Genomic DNA, 16,635 nt, shown 5'->3' with positions numbered 1-16,635 from the left:
GGGGAAAGTGGTGTAGCTTGAGGAAACAAACGAAAAACCGTGAACCCAATATTTAGAGCACTTTCACTGTAAACGATAACAGCTTGGAATATACTCCGAGGGAAATGGGCCAGTATAAATGACAGGCTCTACTAGCAAGAAAAAAAGAGAGAATCACGTAACAGCCAACACCTGCCTTCTCTGATCCTGCCTGCTGTGGAATCGAGCAGGAGAGTCAAGCCAGGATCTGGGGGAGGGCGTGGAGCTCAGCTCTTGCCTGAACAGAACAGAAGGGCGTTAAGGTTATAATAAAACGGAGGATCAAGGAAGGAGAAAAAGCTCCACTCTCTTTTCAAGATGCCAGAGAGTGGTCAGGCATGCTTTTAAAAAGTGAAGAAAGCTCTTAAAGGAGAGTTAAAGGCTAGAGATCTTCTCAAAACCTGCATTGCTTCTACCTGTTCAGCAAGCACAGCCATTACTAACACGGGTGAAGAAACTGGAATAAAATTAGGGGAAAAACCTAACGTTCAAAGAAATCTGCGTAGCCAGAGACAAGGGTCTCAAGATAGAGAGGAGGTCAAGCTAGAATCAGAGGGCAGCTTGTCACACAATGTTCTGGAAGATAGGAGAACAATGGTAGACTTAATGGATACTGACGGCTGCAGGTGATGATGAAAGCATATTGCAAAATGATGGCGTTCTTGGTAAAACTGTTACCAAGGACTTCATAGAGATGTCCTGAGAACCGCCCGTGTACCAAATCCACTGACCCAGTTAGCTAATTTAAAATGTAAAACTGACTCGAATCAGGTAACCAGCATCAGCTGGGCTGTGCCGCCCAGCCAGGTACTTAGCGAGAGGCAGAGAGTGGAGATTGAAACACATCTCCTTCGGGCTCATCTGTGGTCTTACCATCAATCCACAGCCCCCGCCCTTCTGCCCCGCCCTTCCGTGAGCAGAGCTGTGCCCGTGCTTTGCAACAGTTCATGCAGACAGGTGTTGATGGAGTGGTCGAGCCTGGCTGCCAGCTCTCACCAGGGCTCCAAGGGCTGCAGGGGCAGGGCCTGGCTGTCCTCAGCGTCTGGCATATGAAGGTCGGTTATCAGAAGCTGAGCTGTGCTGTGATGCGGGACAGACAGGAGGGGTTGGGCTCTGCAGTCGGGCGAACCCAGGTGCGAATTCCCGGCTCTTCCATGAACCTGTTTTGTGACTTCCCTGAGCCTCTGTTGCTTCATCTGGAACATAGGAGTAAACAGTGAGGACAAGATGAGATCACCCTTTAGAGCCCTTTGCATGGCCCCTGGCACACGGGAGCTCAGGTGTGAATATGAATGTCACCCTCTCCCCAGATAAATGGGGCAGAGGCACGAACGTGGCTCTACCAGGTTAGGCAATGAGGTGCCGACAGGCGGGGATGGATGTCCAAGGAAAGGGTAAAACTGGTGGCAAGTGACATCACTGAACACAGATGCAAAAGGTCCTCATCAACCCATCACCAAGGGTGGCAGGAGTACCAGGGGCCGTGTTGTATCGTGCCCAGAGCTCTTCCTCACTGTCGACCAGTTAAAGCTGATACGAGGCTCCAGAGCAGGAAAGAGCAATTTCCCAAAAGAGAGAAGCAGTATGAGAAACACATTCTGTTTCTAGGAAACTTGGTTGGCTGGACAGGATTGTGGGAGAGAGACCACAGCTATGGTGGCACAGAAAGGGCTCCTAGGATCTTATGATGAGGGAGGGCGGAGAGGAGACACACCAGCTGTGTAGATAAGACAAAAGCCTCAGGGCCAGCAGACGACAAGCACTTCTTAGAATGTAACAGAATTGCGAGAGGAGGTGGGTGTAGGAGTGACTCCCATCAGACAAAAAACAAGGCTGAGATTCGAGTTAGGGGTGAGAGGTAAAGGGTGTCTGGATTCGCGAGACCGTGAACCACGGTGGTTGGGAAAATTGCAGTGATGGAGAATCACAGCAAATATGTAGATGCTTTTAATAATTAAACATCTGTCCAATAAGAGACCTGGAAACGTATCTGTGGCTTATGTACAGGCTTTGGAAGCAAGATGCTCAAGGGACCCAGGGCGGTGGTGCTCAGACGCGGGGTAACAATAAGGGTGGGTGAGCTTGGGAACCATGAGACGGCTGGTGGGAAACAGGACCCGGCATCTACCACAGGGGAGGTGAAGTTACCCGCCCCAGTCTTGTGGGGAGCCAGCCCCGTACCCACAGCTTCCCGGGTCCGAAGCCAGTGATCAACCACCTGCTTTGTGGCCTCGGTGGGAGCGCTGTGTTCAGGGTGCCGGCCCAGCAGGGCTCCTGGGACGGCAGCCCGATCACCCGCTTGTCTCTACTGCCCCTGAAGAAGGGCGCGGAGCCAGGGGTGGTCTCGCCAGCGGTGGTCTCGCGGGATGACATCAACTCCCACGCGGTGTCGTCTCTCGCTTCCCGGGGTGGATCTCCCCGGGCAAGGGCAGGGCAGGGCTGTCCCCAGGGAGACTGACACAGCGGGGAGGAACAGGCAGGTCCCTGCAAGTCAGGGGAGGCAGAGGAGCCTCCAAGACCTGTCCTGCAGGTTCCTCGGTGTTTCACCCACAAAACCCAAACAGCAGTGAACGCACTGGCGTGTGTTCCCGGGTCAGGGCCCCGGGAAGCTGAAGCCACCCGCCCTCACGCTGGCTCTGGAGGCCTGCACACCTCCCGCCAACGCACACTCATGCACACACGTCACTCTCACACAGACACACGGCTACTGCGCGTAAAGGCTCTCCCGCCCCAACGGCTCACCCAGCCGTCCTGGAGGGGGTCACCCGTCCTGTCACAGCTGCTGGGGACTCCACATCCTCCAGGAAGGGGATGCCCCTCCTCCTGCAGGGTTCCCACGGCCCGAGCTCTTGATCTAAACTCTGCTACACAGAGCAGTAGGCAGAGATGAAACAGGTAAGACCGTGGGTCCAGGGAGTTCCCTAGACGGGTTTCTGCGCTGAGGGCTGACTTAGTAAACCCACGAGCCAGGCCAAGTTCACAGCTTCAGTCACCCAATTCTACATCCTCCTACCCCCTGGCATCTTCAGGTGCTGCCTACTCCAGCCCAGTGCTTTCCAGTCTTCCTGCAGCTCCCAGGCAGGACTCCTCTGGGATTGTAAATGAAGGCTCCCCTCCTTCCTGGTGTCTCTGTAGAGAACCCTGGTCTGAATAGAACGGAATCAGAGAAACTGGGGAGTCAGAAAAGAGCATTCTGCAGGGACAGGAAGCATTCCCCTCAGCTCTAAAATCACACTTTGAACCTTCAGTCAATAAACAAGTCTCCGCACCACCTGTGCAACAGGCTCCGAATGCAACCGGCTCCCTGCTTTTTGCCCGAAGCCAAAAGGCAGGCAGCCGCACCCTCGCCTAACGATCTGCCAGCCACGCTGGGCTGGAGAGTGATGACGCCCACAGTGCTGTTCTGGGAGAATCCCACTCAATTCTACCACCCTCTGCCCTCCACCAGCCCCGCCCCATGGCATGAGAGCTGGCCAGCAGCCCCGAGAGAGGACAGGAAGGCGGGACACAGCCCTCCCACTCCTCCAGGGCCTGCCGTGTCCACTGAGGGAGGCTCCTCTCCCCTTCCCACCCCTGTCTCTGAGATTGGGGAAGCCCTCTTGAGCTCCCTCCCCAGCTTGGCCAGGGTCCCTGTGAGAGTCACATGGGCAAAAGCCTCTGGGGTGCTGTGGTTGCCCATCGGGAGTGGGTGAGGCCGGGGTGCCTGTCACCTCTCCTGGGCAGACCGGCTGCTCCAGTTCCCGCATTTCTCGTCTGTGGCCCTCTGTCCCTCCCTAGGAGGAGGATTTCACCCCAGGACGTGGGGTGGGTAGGCAGTCTTCCTGCTCCCTTTACTCGGATTTTCAGAAAAGGAGGGGGTTCCCGTCCCATGGCAAAGGCTGCCGCTGGAGCCCTGTCCTCAGACCGACACAGCCTCGGTCCCGCAGCCTGTCCCAGCTCTGACGTGAGCCCCTCGGGCGGGGTGACAGCAGGCTCAGAAGGAAGCTCCGTAGAAGGTGTGAGAGACATGGCCGAGCAGCTGTCCACAGAGCAGGTGGCCGAGTTCATGGAGGCCTTCGACAAGTTCGACAAGGACAAAGACGGTGCCATCAACATCCAGGAGCTGGGCGCCGTGATGCAGGAGCTGGGCCTGGACCCGTCGGAGGCCGCGCTGAAGGTGTCTGTCGCCAGGGTGGATGAGGACGGGGACGGTGTCATCAGCTCCCAGGAGTTCCTGGCAGTGATAGCCAAGGAGGTTCAGACCTGGGCCAGAGCGGATGACCTGAGGACAGCCTTCCACGCCTTCGACCTGGACGGCAACGGCTACATCAGCGTGGCTGAGCTCAAGCGGGCCATGGCCCAGCTGGAGGAGGTGTCCCAGGAGGAGCTGGCCATCCTCATCCGGGAGGCTGACGTGGACGGGGATGGGCAGGTGAACTACAAGGAGTTCGTGCGTGTCCTCACCCAGAAGTGAGGCCTCCCGACCGCCGCCTCCGCCTGCCCGACGGCGGGCCTGCTGCGTGGTTGGGCCCGGCTTCCGAGGTGGGGGCGCCAAGGGACAGCCTAGGTGGTGGGTGGGAGGCACCTCCCCGTGGGGACCCCTGGCCTCTCCTGGGCCTAGGATCTGCTCTCTGCCCGGCAAGACCTCGTGTGCTTGTGTGAACGGGGTGCTCCCTACCTCGCAGGGCTGTTGGGAGGAGCCCCAAAGTGACGTGGTTATCAGAATAAAAGGGATCTGAGCTCTGAGGTGGTGACACTGCGCTTGAACGGGGGGCGTCCAAGGGCCCCAGACGGTGGGGTTCCGTGGGGGACATGGCTGGTAGACCACCCCTCCATGCCCGTGGATGAGAAGGCTGGCGAGCGCCACGGGGTGGGAGGGGGACGGAGGGGACCCGAGGGTCTGCCTGAGCTTCTGGTCAGGACCTGAGGCCGGAGCCGGGACCAAGGGCTGGGACATACCTGCACCACAAATGAAGTTTATCATTTTTTGTATGTAGCCAACTGTTCTTCAGGCTTGAATTGAAAGAAAAAAGTGCGTGTGCATGTGTGTGTGTGAGCGGGTACACGCACGCATGTGCACACACGTGTATGCACGTCCTGCCTTTGAGACATGGGATCTTCTAGAGTAAAGGTGGTGGACCCGGAAGACCAGCCGTGCCCCACCTGAAGGAGGTCAGGACAGTTGGGAATGGGAAGGACCAGAGGTGCTGTGATGGGTGAAGGGCGGGGGGCTGCACTTTGGGGGGCATTTCCCAGTCAGATCTGAGGAGGACATGGCTCAGGGAGGAAGGGGCCCCCCCAGACCCTTTGGCTGCAGCCTCTCAGGGCCTTTCTGTGGTGGGGGGCTCTGAAGTGGCTCCCAGGCTGGGGAGCGCCCATAGAGGAGCTGGGGGGAGTCCAGAACATGGAGATGGGAGACGAGGGTCTGCCTGCAGCACCGCCCCCCATGTCAAGCAGAGGTGCCATTTGAACTTGGGTTTCTGTGCTGTTGCTGTGTGTTTTTTAAAAACTATCTTAGCCAGGAAATTCCCTGGCAGTCCAGTAGTTAGGACTCCGCGCTTTCACTGCCCAGGGTGTGGGTTTGATAGCTGGTCGGGGAACTAAGATCCTTCAAGCCGTGCAGCACGGCCAAAAGAAAAGAAACAACAACAAAACACAAACAAACAAACAAAAAAAACCAGCAATAAAAACTATCCTAGCCAGAGCCAAGGCAAAGGTCCTCCATGCAGGGTGGGGGAGAGGCAGAGCCCGTTTACCTGAGGGATCATTGCAAAATACCTGTCCGGCCCTTTACCGCCCCCCTCATTCCGGCACGTGGGCGGGTGTGACAGCACTGTCCCAGCGCCGCGGGAGCGGGATCAGGTCACCAGGTGCAGCCAAGGTATCGATGAAGTTGTTCCATTTGGGGACATTTTCAGTGGGTCACTCAGTCTCCCGTGACCTCACAGAGGGCCGCCCCGTCCATCCTATCCCCAACTCAGGGTCTGACCGAAGTCCTTTCCTCGGGCCTGGGTTGGAGGGTGGGGAGACAGAGAAGAAAGGCAGGAGGCTCCTCTCCCTGAGGGTTCCGAGGCGGGGAGGGGCTGTAGCATCTGGAGGAGATAAGACGGGAGACAAGAAGTGGGGCACAACTGGAGGAGGGGAGGGCGGAAGCAGCAGGCACCCATCCTGGCTGGGGGTGGTTCCCCCGGGTGGTTTCCCCCCCCCCAAGAAAGTCCCCATCCTCTTAGGGATGCAGATCATAGAGGTTAGTTTCTAAATGAGAGGTTCCTAAAGGCCAGGCTGGTCCAGGAGGAAGTGTTCCAGGCTGTGTGTGGAAACAAGAAAAATAAAGACGTTTTGATAAACTTAATGTATTCAGTTTTTTAAATTCTGAGACTATGCTCTTTCTATAGTTTCTGTATTAAATGTCCTTTCTTTCATGAGGCAACTATGATGGTAGGTGACAGTTTTGTGAGTTTTTTTTTTTCCTTTCGCTACTTCCTCTGAAATGTGGGAAATTCCACAAGTGCCCAACATTGAATTTTGACATCTTACTGTCCCGTGAGGCCCAGAGCTCTGAGAACAATGGCTCAAGTCTGTGGAGTATAAAACTGGTTTTCTTTCCTTAAAAACACTATTCAATAAACTCCAAGTTCAGGACTGGTGCTTCCTCCAGAGGAGGAGGAGGGATCCGGGAGGCTCTCCATCAATGCCTCAAGGTTTTGTTTCCTAGGCTGCCTGGTGCTAGGATGCTAATACAGGGATGCTATTTTATTCTCCACATTCTCGTGTGTGTAAAATATGTTCTACTGAGGACAATGCAAGCAGTTCATGGACGATTAGAACTTACAGAGGGAAGGAGAGAGGTAAAGCCACCAGCAGCCTAGGGAGGTGGGGGTCAGGCTGGGGTGAGGGGTGGGACTCCTGAGGCTCATCCCTGCCAAAACGTTGCCAAAAAAGGGTTCGATAGGGCCACAAGGCAGGAAGAAAGCAGCAGAAATATCGCTTCATCTATTGCCTGGGGAACAGAACGGGAATCTGGGGGTCTGGGAGAGGAAGTGACTTACTTCAGGCCTTGGATGAGAGAAGGACCTGGATGGACCGCAGGGCTCCACCTGCACAGCTGCTTTCCAGGGGGCGTCCCGGTGGGCCCACCCTTGGAGGAGGGAGCCCTGGGGAGGGGTCTGGTGTGGACCAGGGGTTCACCGTCTTCTTAAATCTGCCGGCCTGTGTTTTAGTGACTTTCTCTTTACACCTGACACTGCAGGGGACAGAAAAAGAGCTTCACGTTGGCTCCAGGTGGCCGGGGTGACCTTGGTGGGGGGGGGGCCAGGTTACCCAGCCCCTAGTCCTGAAGCTCCCCCGCACCATCTAGACCCCAAGAATATAAGGCGAGAGAGCTAGAAGCCTCCCGGGAGCCAAGGCGGCTCTAGGCCACATCAGGAAACCGGGGGCTCTGAAAGCCAGCTCTCTGAAAATCCGTTTGCTGAGACTAGTTCTGCAAATGGCCCGCTTGCTGGTATTTCCCAATTTCCCAAAAAATTATTTCTAAAGACACTTCATAGGATTACAGAGATTCACATTGGATAAGATATTCTTAGCCATTGTTGAATATTTCTCTGAAGTTTTGTTTAGTTTGATATTTTAGTTTTTAGTTTGACTGTGGCTTGGAAATTGAGTTGCTGTCAGTTCACCTAAACATCGAACTATAACCTGACAGAGATGAACGGTCTTTTTTTTTTTTTTGTGGGTGGAGGGTCTGATTTTGGGGGAAGAGGAACCAATTCGTTTCAAGATGGAGTAGTTAAACCCTTGGAATCCGAGATGTGTGTAAGGATTACAGATGGGGTGGGTTTCTCTCCTCTAATAGGTTTTCAACACAGACTGCTGCTTTGGTACCTCTTTCAATTCACAGATTTGTTAACTGGCTCCATCAAAGGGATATTTTTGCATGGGTTGTAAGTATTTGGTAAATATATCAAAGTGCCTGGAATGTGAATCACATAACAAAACTGACATTTGGCTGAGCAGAACTGAAATGATACATTTACGGGAACTGGTTGGGGTGAAATCATTTTGGTGAAAACGAAACTAATCTCAACTAAAGCAAAAATTCCTCCAAATCCTTCCAGGCACTAATTTTAATGAATTATGCTACCTCTGATCAAAACAGAGGTTTCAAATTCCATATACTAAATAATACATTTTCTTCATTGAATTGCCCCTGTATCTTTTAAATCTTAATTTATATCTATTCCTGACAGGCCTTCTAAGGGCCATATCAAATGCCTCCTCCTCCAGGAAGCCCTCCAGAACAGGACCTAGCATGTTGTGGATCCTTAACATATACCCTTGGAGTGAATGACTAAACATCCCCCTTAGTACGAGTCTCTCAAGGTGCATGTTGTATTGTAATTCCTTGTGAACAAGGCCAAGTCTCCTTCCTCAGGACCCCACATAACGCAATAAAACTCATCAACATTTACCCTAGATTGTAAACCCATTGAGCTCAGGGTATGTGGATTTCTGTTGGGGTTGGTTTAGTACGAACCCTCCCACCATCTGCACTAGATGCCAGGAGACCTGGCAGGCTCCCTCCCACACGAGGCATGACCTCTGCAGGAAGGAGGTAGCTCCCATGCTGCCGATGGGGTGAAAAGGAATCTCTACAACTTCACACTCGACGGGAAGATGTGTGACTGGAGAGAGAGGGCGCCTTATGCCCTGGCTTCTAAGAACCATGAAGACAGTCTGCATAGGATCATAACATCCCCGCTGTTCTGTATTTGGGTTCTCCAGAGAAACAGAACCACAGAACCGGTAGGGTCTGTAGATACACAAGGAGATTTGTTATAGGAATCGGCTCATGCATTACGGAAGCGGAGAAGCCCCAGGACCTGCCCACTGTGGGTGGAGACCCAGAAGACCCGGGGACGTAGTTCAGTCCAAACCAAAGCCTGAGCCTCGGGAGCTGACAGGGTAAGTCCTGATCTTAATCTGAAGGCTCAAACCAGACCCGTGTCTGAGGGCAGAGAAGGTGGATGTCTCAGCTCAAACCAGGGAGGGAACTTGCCCTTCCTCTCCCTTTTTGTTCTGTTTGGGACCCTCAGTGGATTGGATGATACCTACCCACGATGGAGAGAGAAATCTACTGAACCCGGTCACATGCTCATGGCTGCTGGACACACCCTCAGACACACACCCATTAACACTGTTTCCCCAGCTCTCTGGGCATCGTTTAGCCCAGCCAAGATGACACATTAAAGTTAACCATCACTAAGTTCTCTCCCTCTCGGTGTAGGAAGGAAATAGATTCCCCGGGCAGGTAACTGGTAGGACAGACAATGATATAGATGTCAGGCTGCTTGTACCAGTTGATAAGATTTCAGATCAATGCTTCTCTCTTCACAGTACCCGCGCCCCCCACCCCAAAAGAAGTTGTTAAGAGTGTATTCTCAATAGATACAGGTTATGCCCTAGATTCTCAGGAACAATCTAGATAAGTTATCCAGCCCCATTTTCTGTCAACCTGTTCGGGTTCTGAGTTTTGGGGTCATGAATACGGCTGTCCTACTCCTCCCCTTCACCAGGACTCTGCTGGGTGGTCACGCTCCAGAGGGAGAAGCCCACTCCTGGGAAACCAGGGCCTGCCTCCCCCTCTCCTCCCCCCTCCCCTGGCATTGCCCAGCACAGGTGACCTCACCTGCCCCTCCTTTGCTCTGCTCCGGCATTACCACGACTCGGGAAAGGACCCGAGTGCCTCTGCAAGCTCTGTCTTGCTCACCTGCCACTGTTTGCTATCTCGGGCGCCTGGGTCTCTTTCCCACTCAGATGACCCTGCCCTAGGGTGCTGGCACGAGCTTCCTACGTCACAGCTGCCGTTCCAGCCCGAGCCTTTGCTATACGCTGTATTTCTCACTCCTGGTTGCCAACTAAAGCACCTGGAGAGCTTTTGAGAAAGGCCACGTGTGGGCCTCCCCCTCCATGATGTTCGGACCCTCTCCTTGGTCCAGGAGTCCCGGGCTAAGCCACCTGCTTCATACTCCCAGGTGCTTGTGTGGCCAAGGTGGAGAAGCCAAGAAGAGCATGAAGCCCTTACCTGCCCCGAAGCCATGGTTCTGCCCAGTGCCCCAGGCCTGAGCCTCCTCTGGGCAGGGGGCACAGTGCTGGGGGGGCAGATCGGGGCGGCGAGCACAGGCTCTGCGGCTCACGCTGGGAGGCTGCTGCCACCCAAGTCCAGTCTGAGTCACTTTGGGAACAGACGGTGCTCTGCTGGGTGACCCACGGCCCCCCACTTGCTCTGCCCACCCCCGAGAGCCAGGATGGACCCCCCGCCTTTCTGACCTTTGGCCCAGATGGAAGTCAGTTCTCGGGGAGGGGATGTCCGTGCTCTCAAGGAGTCTGGTTTTCCGGCATCCAGACCCGTGTGGTCACGACAGTGTGGTGGTGACGGTGGTGACATTCACTCACTCACTCATTCATTCCTTGAGCTCCACGCCTCCCCGTGGGCCTGTGAGGATAGGGGGAAGGTCACAGCAGGCTGAGGAGGAGACGGGAGCCGCCCAAGCGTGCAAACAGGAGCCGACACTCACCCCGAGAGCTGAGCTCTTGCTGGAGCTCAGGGATTCCTTTGTCCTTGCATCTTCCCCTCCTTCCCTCTTTTCTTCCTTCACCATTATTTCCTGACACAGTGTTAGGCGCGGGTGATGCAAGAAAGCATCCACTTTGAAAGCTCCCTGTATCGGGGACCAACGTGGGCACAGACGATCGCTGTAGGGGGAGGGGGTGCCCACTGGAGAGCTGGTACCCCCTGGGATGGGGGCTCATCCTGCCCGGGGCGGAGGCAGCTGGACGTGACGTTTCAGCCGGGTCTCTCAGTGTCCAGGGCTTCGAAGACCACGTGGGTAGTGAGCATTTCAGGCTCGGGGAGAGTTCGGGGTTCACTGGAGCCGGGGCCGCAGAGCCTCCCTTTTAGGCAGCCTCTGTGCCCATCTTTGGGCTCGTGGTTTATCCTGCTCAGAAGCAGCCTCATACCTTTGGGGAGGGGGCACCAAACAGCTGGACCCCGTGCTTGGCCAGAGGAGTGTGGGCTGCCTAAACTGCTATATCATCCTCTCTCCTTGAAGCCACTGAAATTCTGGAATCGCTGTCTTTAGGGATCAGCCTCCTTCCCAGGGCGATGACCTTGGGTGGCCCCGCACTGGCCGAGCTGCCCCCGGGCTGGCTCTGCTTCAGAGGCACCTGAGGTCTGGAGAGAGGAAGGAGCCGGTGGGGCCTTTGGGAAGCGGATGCGCAGGAGGGCGGCTCTGCTACCTTAGGGACTTTGCCTTAGCTTTTATCCTCGTCAGTGGATCTCAGCCCAGAGCGCCTGCCTCACTATTGAGGGTCGTGCTTCCACTCCAGGGAGCATGGCTCTGCTCTGTCCCTTGCTTGTTCCTCTCCGGCCACCGTTCCCCACCCCCCCCACCAGCTGGAACCTGAGCGTCAGGACCGCTGGACTCCTTGTGACCAGCTCCTTGCTGTTATCCCAGCAGTGGGGCTTGATTTCATAGGATGGATGAACTGCATGGACATGGCCATCGCTTTCATTTCCGGGCGCCTCACTTCTCGGTGAAGGGTAGAGACGGACTGGAACCTGCCCGGAGAAGGATGACCAGAAAAACACTGCAGGGGGGCGGGGGGGGCGTTCAGCCCGGAGCAGGAAGACCCGAAGAGCAGCTGCTGCATAGCTGAAGAGCCGCCCCTGGAAAGGGATTCGGACCTGCTCCAAGCGGCCCCAGGGCCGGCATGTGTGCTGTGGGCAGGGGGTGAGGTGGGGCGGGGAGCCGGACGGCAGCTCAGCAGGACGACGCTCCCGGACCGCAGGGCCACCCGAGGGGTCTGGGGCTGCCTCGGGAGACGGGGGACAGAGGCGTTCCCAAAGATGCTCGGGAGACATCTGGGAAGGACCGTGGAGGAGTCTCACCCATCCCGCGGGTCCTGGGCTGGATGGACGTTGATGTTCCTCCCATTTCTGAAGTTCAACGGTTCTGTAGTTTGGGAATCATTTCCGAAGGTGGGTCTAAAGAGCCTTGTTTTATTGGAAATAATGAGTGTTACGGGCTGCATTTTGTGTCCCCCAAATTTATGTGTTGAACTCTTAACGATGTGTGAATTTTTCTCTGGGAAACAGACCCTGGACAGAGGGGGGAAGGCCAGGGATGGGAGGGTTGCTGCTACAAGCCAGGTGTGCCGAGGACGCTGACAGCCACCAGCACCCCGAGAGGCGAGGAGGAGACTCTCCCCGGAGCCTCCCGCCGGGGACCAGCCCCGCCTGCCCACAGACACCTGGCCTCCAGATCTGCGAGGACAGAGCCACCAGGTTTGCAGTCACTCGTTCCAGCAGCCACAAGAGACAGTAGAAGTGGGTAAAAAGTGTCCAGCACTTGCTCACAGATGCACGTCGAGGAAGGAGCTCCCAGGCTCTCCAGGGCATCATCGCCCAGCAGAGCCAGCGAGGTTCTCCTGATGCTTGGGGATGTCTGAGCAGCTCTGCCCATTCTTGATCACATCTGGAAAACAAATGATGCAGCAACTGTGGTTTGTTTGGTGAAAACACAGTTTGGGGAATAACAGGGGTCCGGGGTGGGAGAAAAGTTGGGAAGCATCGGATGCAAGATTCTTGAAGACCCTCCACTGCAAGGCCAGAGCAGCGGGGAGGACAGAGGCCTCCCAGGCTGTGGGGCAGCCACACGCCAGGCCCTGGAAGTAAGAGCCAGGGGTTTGAGAAGGGCTGGGGTGGGGAGTCTTCTCCCACCAGCCACCCCCGAGGCCGAGCCCCGTTTGCCCCGGGCAGAAAGGTTGGGTGGTGGGTGGTCTTTGACGCCAGGACCTAACCCTGTAACTGGGGCCCAGCTGTTCCCTGGGGCTATGGCCCAGGCAAGGACGGGGGTCATGGTCCTTGAGGGGGGAGGAAGGCAGGGCAGGGTGCCCCGTCACCAGGAGAGGAGGCCCAGGGAAGTCTGTGGGCATGGAGGGGTGGGCTGGGGGAACCAGGGCAGAGGCCGACCCAGGCTCTCCCCCTTCAGCTGCTCAGGCCCACTTCGCCAGTGGCCTCGGGGTTCCGGAAGGAAGGGCGATACATTTGGTGAGGACTTACTCGTGCCCACTGTGAGTGGGGGAGCAAAGCTGACCTTGTTAGATCTCTGGCAGAGCTCTCGGCCCTGGTTTTCTCGTTTGCAAAACGGAGGTAGCAACAGCTCTTCCTCTGCAGGCTTTATCAAGTGGTAGTTCGACTCCAAACCAGCTCAGATCTGGTAAAACACGGCGCGGAGGCAACCACATGAGGCCTCGGTGGTGTGTGTGTTTCTTGTCGCAGGCTCCCAGGTCCCTGCAAGTGTGTGCAGAGCCCATGGGCTGCCGGGCCCGAGAAGATAGGATGGTTTCACTCTGACAACTTGGGGTGGAGCCTGAACAGTCCTCGGGGCTCCACTTCCTCCTCTGGGTTTTCCATGAGGCAGAGGGGATTTCCTGGCAGGAACCACCGCCGTATCTGTCAGGGCCAGTGGGCAGTGATATTGGAAACACAGCCCGTTATCGCTCCGCAGACAATGCTGGTGTCTTGCTCCGCGGTTGGTGCTGGCAAAAAAAGAAAAAAAAAAAAACAAAAACGCTTTTTTGGCATATGCACTTTTAGACCAGAGGATTGTGTTTGCATGTATGTTATGATTACTGGGGGTGGGGGCAGAAGAGAGGAGAGAAAGAAACAGAAAAGTAACTGGTAGATTTTTCTTTTAATTTTTTGGCCACACTGCGTGCCACGTGGAATCTTAGTTCCCCGATCAGGGATCGAACCCGTGCCCCCTGCAGTGGAAGCGTGGAGTCTTAGCCACAGGACTACCAGGGAAGTCCTGAAACTGGTAAATCTGAAAGGGAGTACATTGTTGACCAAAGTTTGGGGCCTGATGGTACCTGAGATGATTTTAAGACTTAACCTGGCAAAGGTAACAAAGGAGAGAGGTGACCTCCCTTTCAAGGCAAGAGTGTCTCAGGCAGGACTTATGGTGTTGCTTTCAGGATGCTGACTATTATTGTTTCCTTCTGGGTATAGCAATGGAAGCTGGTTTTCCACTTATAATCACCATCTTTTAAATGCACTTACTAAATGCAGAATGTGTCGATTAAAGAATAGCGGGTAGAGAATGGTTAAAAAATGCAGAATTGTGACTGTGGCTCTAAATGACTGGGCCTTTGGAGACACGAATGTGCTTCAAACCTTCCATTATACTGAGGATGGGCTGAGGCCACGGAAGGGGTGGGCTTGAGCTGAGTCCCAAGAGGGAAAGATGGGTGGTGGGGACGGTGTGTGAGTGCCTTGGAGAATGAGAGAGACAGAGGATGAGTGACAGTGAGGGATGCAGGAGAGAACTTCACCTACATAGACTCTTCCAGGGGCAGCCGGGGGCAGGGCAGGTGCAGGCGCGGGCAGAGGAGACCCGGGCCTCGAGCTCCTGCAGGTGCAGCCAGCCTGCCTACCTTGGCTCTAACCCTGGGGAGGGGGCACAGCACAGGCACCTCCTGACCCTTTCTCAAGACCAGCGGGAGCTCAGGACTCAAGCCAGGGGCCAAAATCTGGCTGCAGCCACAGGGGGGGACCTTTTTAAAGAGTCAGCTTTCAAAACTTCTGATTCATTTCCAAAGGTTTGCAAAAACTCCCCGAGGTCTCAGGGAAGATGAGTTTTTGCTCATCAAGAAGAGCACCAGGGATCACTTCCTGCCTCGTGACCTGTAGGTTTCTATCCAACCCAAAGGGAGGCGGAGAAGCAGGGGCTGGGAGGGGGATGGGCACTGTTTGGCCTGAAGTGAGGAGAGGAGAGGGCTAGTTCTTCGGGGCCAGGGGAGGCGGAGAACGAAGGTTTGGTTCAGTAACTCCAGGAGGGAGTTAGGAAGGCATCCAGAAAATGTTCTCAATACAAATGAATAGGTGACAGCCGGCAGGTCATCTGGTCAACCTGCTCAAGCTCTGAAGCCAGGGGCTCGGCCAAGTCACTGCTGGAAGCTTCTAGTGTACACAGAAGTCTGGATGGAAGTATAGTGTGGACTGCCCTGCAGGCTCTCCTCTGCATCTCATTCTCCTGCTGAGCCTACCAGCACGATGGGGACATGGCTGCAGAGGCTGGGAGACAGCCCTGCTTCTGAGGAAAGGGTCTCTCCGGCCGGAGACTGGAGAAAGGACGTCTCCAGGGACTGGGTGGCAAGAGTCCTGCCCGGGCCTGGGGGTGGGTGGGAAGCTCTGTAGCTGAGTTTAAGGGGTCTCCTGGGGACCACCAGGTGGAACCCGGGGAAGATTGCAGACACCACCCAGGCTGGATGTTGAGTTACCTCCGCAATGAGGTGCAAGAGCCACCAGCAGCGTGAAGGACAGGCTGTTGGGGGAGTGACTACCATCTTATCCAGTAGGCGGGGGCAGGTGAGGCGTGGGTGAGGGAGGCAGTCGGCCTTGAAGCCAGTCCGTGGGGCAGTGCAGCCCGGAGCAGCTCGGCTGGAGTCAGAGGGACGGGGCGCAGCTCTCAACCCCGCGGACCAGTCAGTCCTCCGCTGTAAAGTCAAGAGATTGAGTAAGACCGGGGCTTTCAAGGTCAGCTTGTTTGCCTTGTTCAGTGGGATGCAGGATTCAGGGACAGAGGGCAGCAGGCCTTAGACCACAGCTGCGTCTGGTTGATGTTTATGACCTACTCCCCTATTTGGGGCCCTGGGAGACGAGCCTTGGTTTCTCTTCCTGAGATTTGGACTAACTTGCTCCCTCTGGTTTGGTCCAAACCCCAGGGCCTACGAGGCCCCTCGGACCGGGCTCTCCCCAGGTCTCCCCACGACAGCTCCAACCCAGCTCACCTATCAGAGTCTGTACTTACCTATCACTACGGTAAGAAATTCCGTAAAAACTGTTACTAAACCAGGCTCAGCCTGCGTTGCAGCCAGACACCGAAGCACTGAGGTTTGCAGCCGAGAAAGGGCAGAGGCAGCCAGGCGAGGAAACTGGAGAACAAACCTCAAATCCACCTCCCTGAACGGCGAGGGCCTGGGGTATTTATGGGGTAAGGAAGCAGCGTGGTCTGAGGCGTGGGGAGGGGCGGAAAGGTGATTGGAAATAAGAAAAAGGTGAGTTTCATTGTTGTTCTGAGCAGGTGTTAAGCTGCAGGCTTTTCCGCCGGAGCTTGTTCAGAAGATGGAGGAGTTAGCAGTTCTGAAGGTGGCATTTTGGGCTCCTGATGACAAAAGGTCACCAAGCAGATACTTGTGCATGCCCAGTCGGAGGGCCAGTGGTCCTAAGCAGCCTTAAGTGGCTGGGGCTTGAACTAGACACAGCTGACTCCAAGTTCCTGGAAAACAGCTCGGGTAAACCTCTGATTGTTTGGGCTCTGTGACATGTAGAGGACATTCAAGTCTTTCGTGGCAGCAATGAAAGCGAGCTTCATAGGTGAGGGCAGGTACAGGTGCAATGGACTTAACTGGCTGTCACCCTCGGCCCCAAAACCTTCAACACACACAATCTCGCAATTTCTCCAGGAGCAAATTAAAGAGCGGTTCTGGCCCAGCATCTCTGATGAGGTTGCAATCGATAAGCCAGTAGCTGAGGCTGCCTCATCCAAAAGCTTGGCTTGGGGCGTGAGGTCTGCC

At 55.4% G+C, this 16,635-nt stretch overlaps 1 protein-coding gene across 1 annotated transcript; it reads left to right on the top strand.

The window, feature by feature from the left end:
• Positions 1-4,024: 4,024 nt before the first annotated feature.
• LOC131752729 (calmodulin-like) lies at positions 4,025-4,471 on the top strand. The gene has a single exon (XM_067030736.1). The coding sequence runs from the start codon at positions 4,025-4,027 to the stop codon at positions 4,469-4,471; it is 447 nt and encodes a 148-aa protein (XP_066886837.1).
• Positions 4,472-16,635: the final 12,164 nt, after the last annotated feature.

The sequence above is a fragment of the Kogia breviceps genome, chromosome 3 (genome assembly GCF_026419965.1).
Source record: "Kogia breviceps isolate mKogBre1 chromosome 3, mKogBre1 haplotype 1, whole genome shotgun sequence".
Classification (NCBI taxonomy): Eukaryota; Metazoa; Chordata; class Mammalia; order Artiodactyla; family Physeteridae; genus Kogia; species Kogia breviceps.
Note: the sequence above shows the minus strand (reverse complement) of the source record. Positions and strands in the feature narration are given on the sequence as shown.

Bases quoted from the DNA above. Each gene is read 5' to 3' on its own strand.
- LOC131752729 (XM_067030736.1), top strand. From the start codon at position 4,025: ATGGCCGAGCAGCTGTCCACAGAGCAGGTGGCCGAGTTCATGGAGGCC.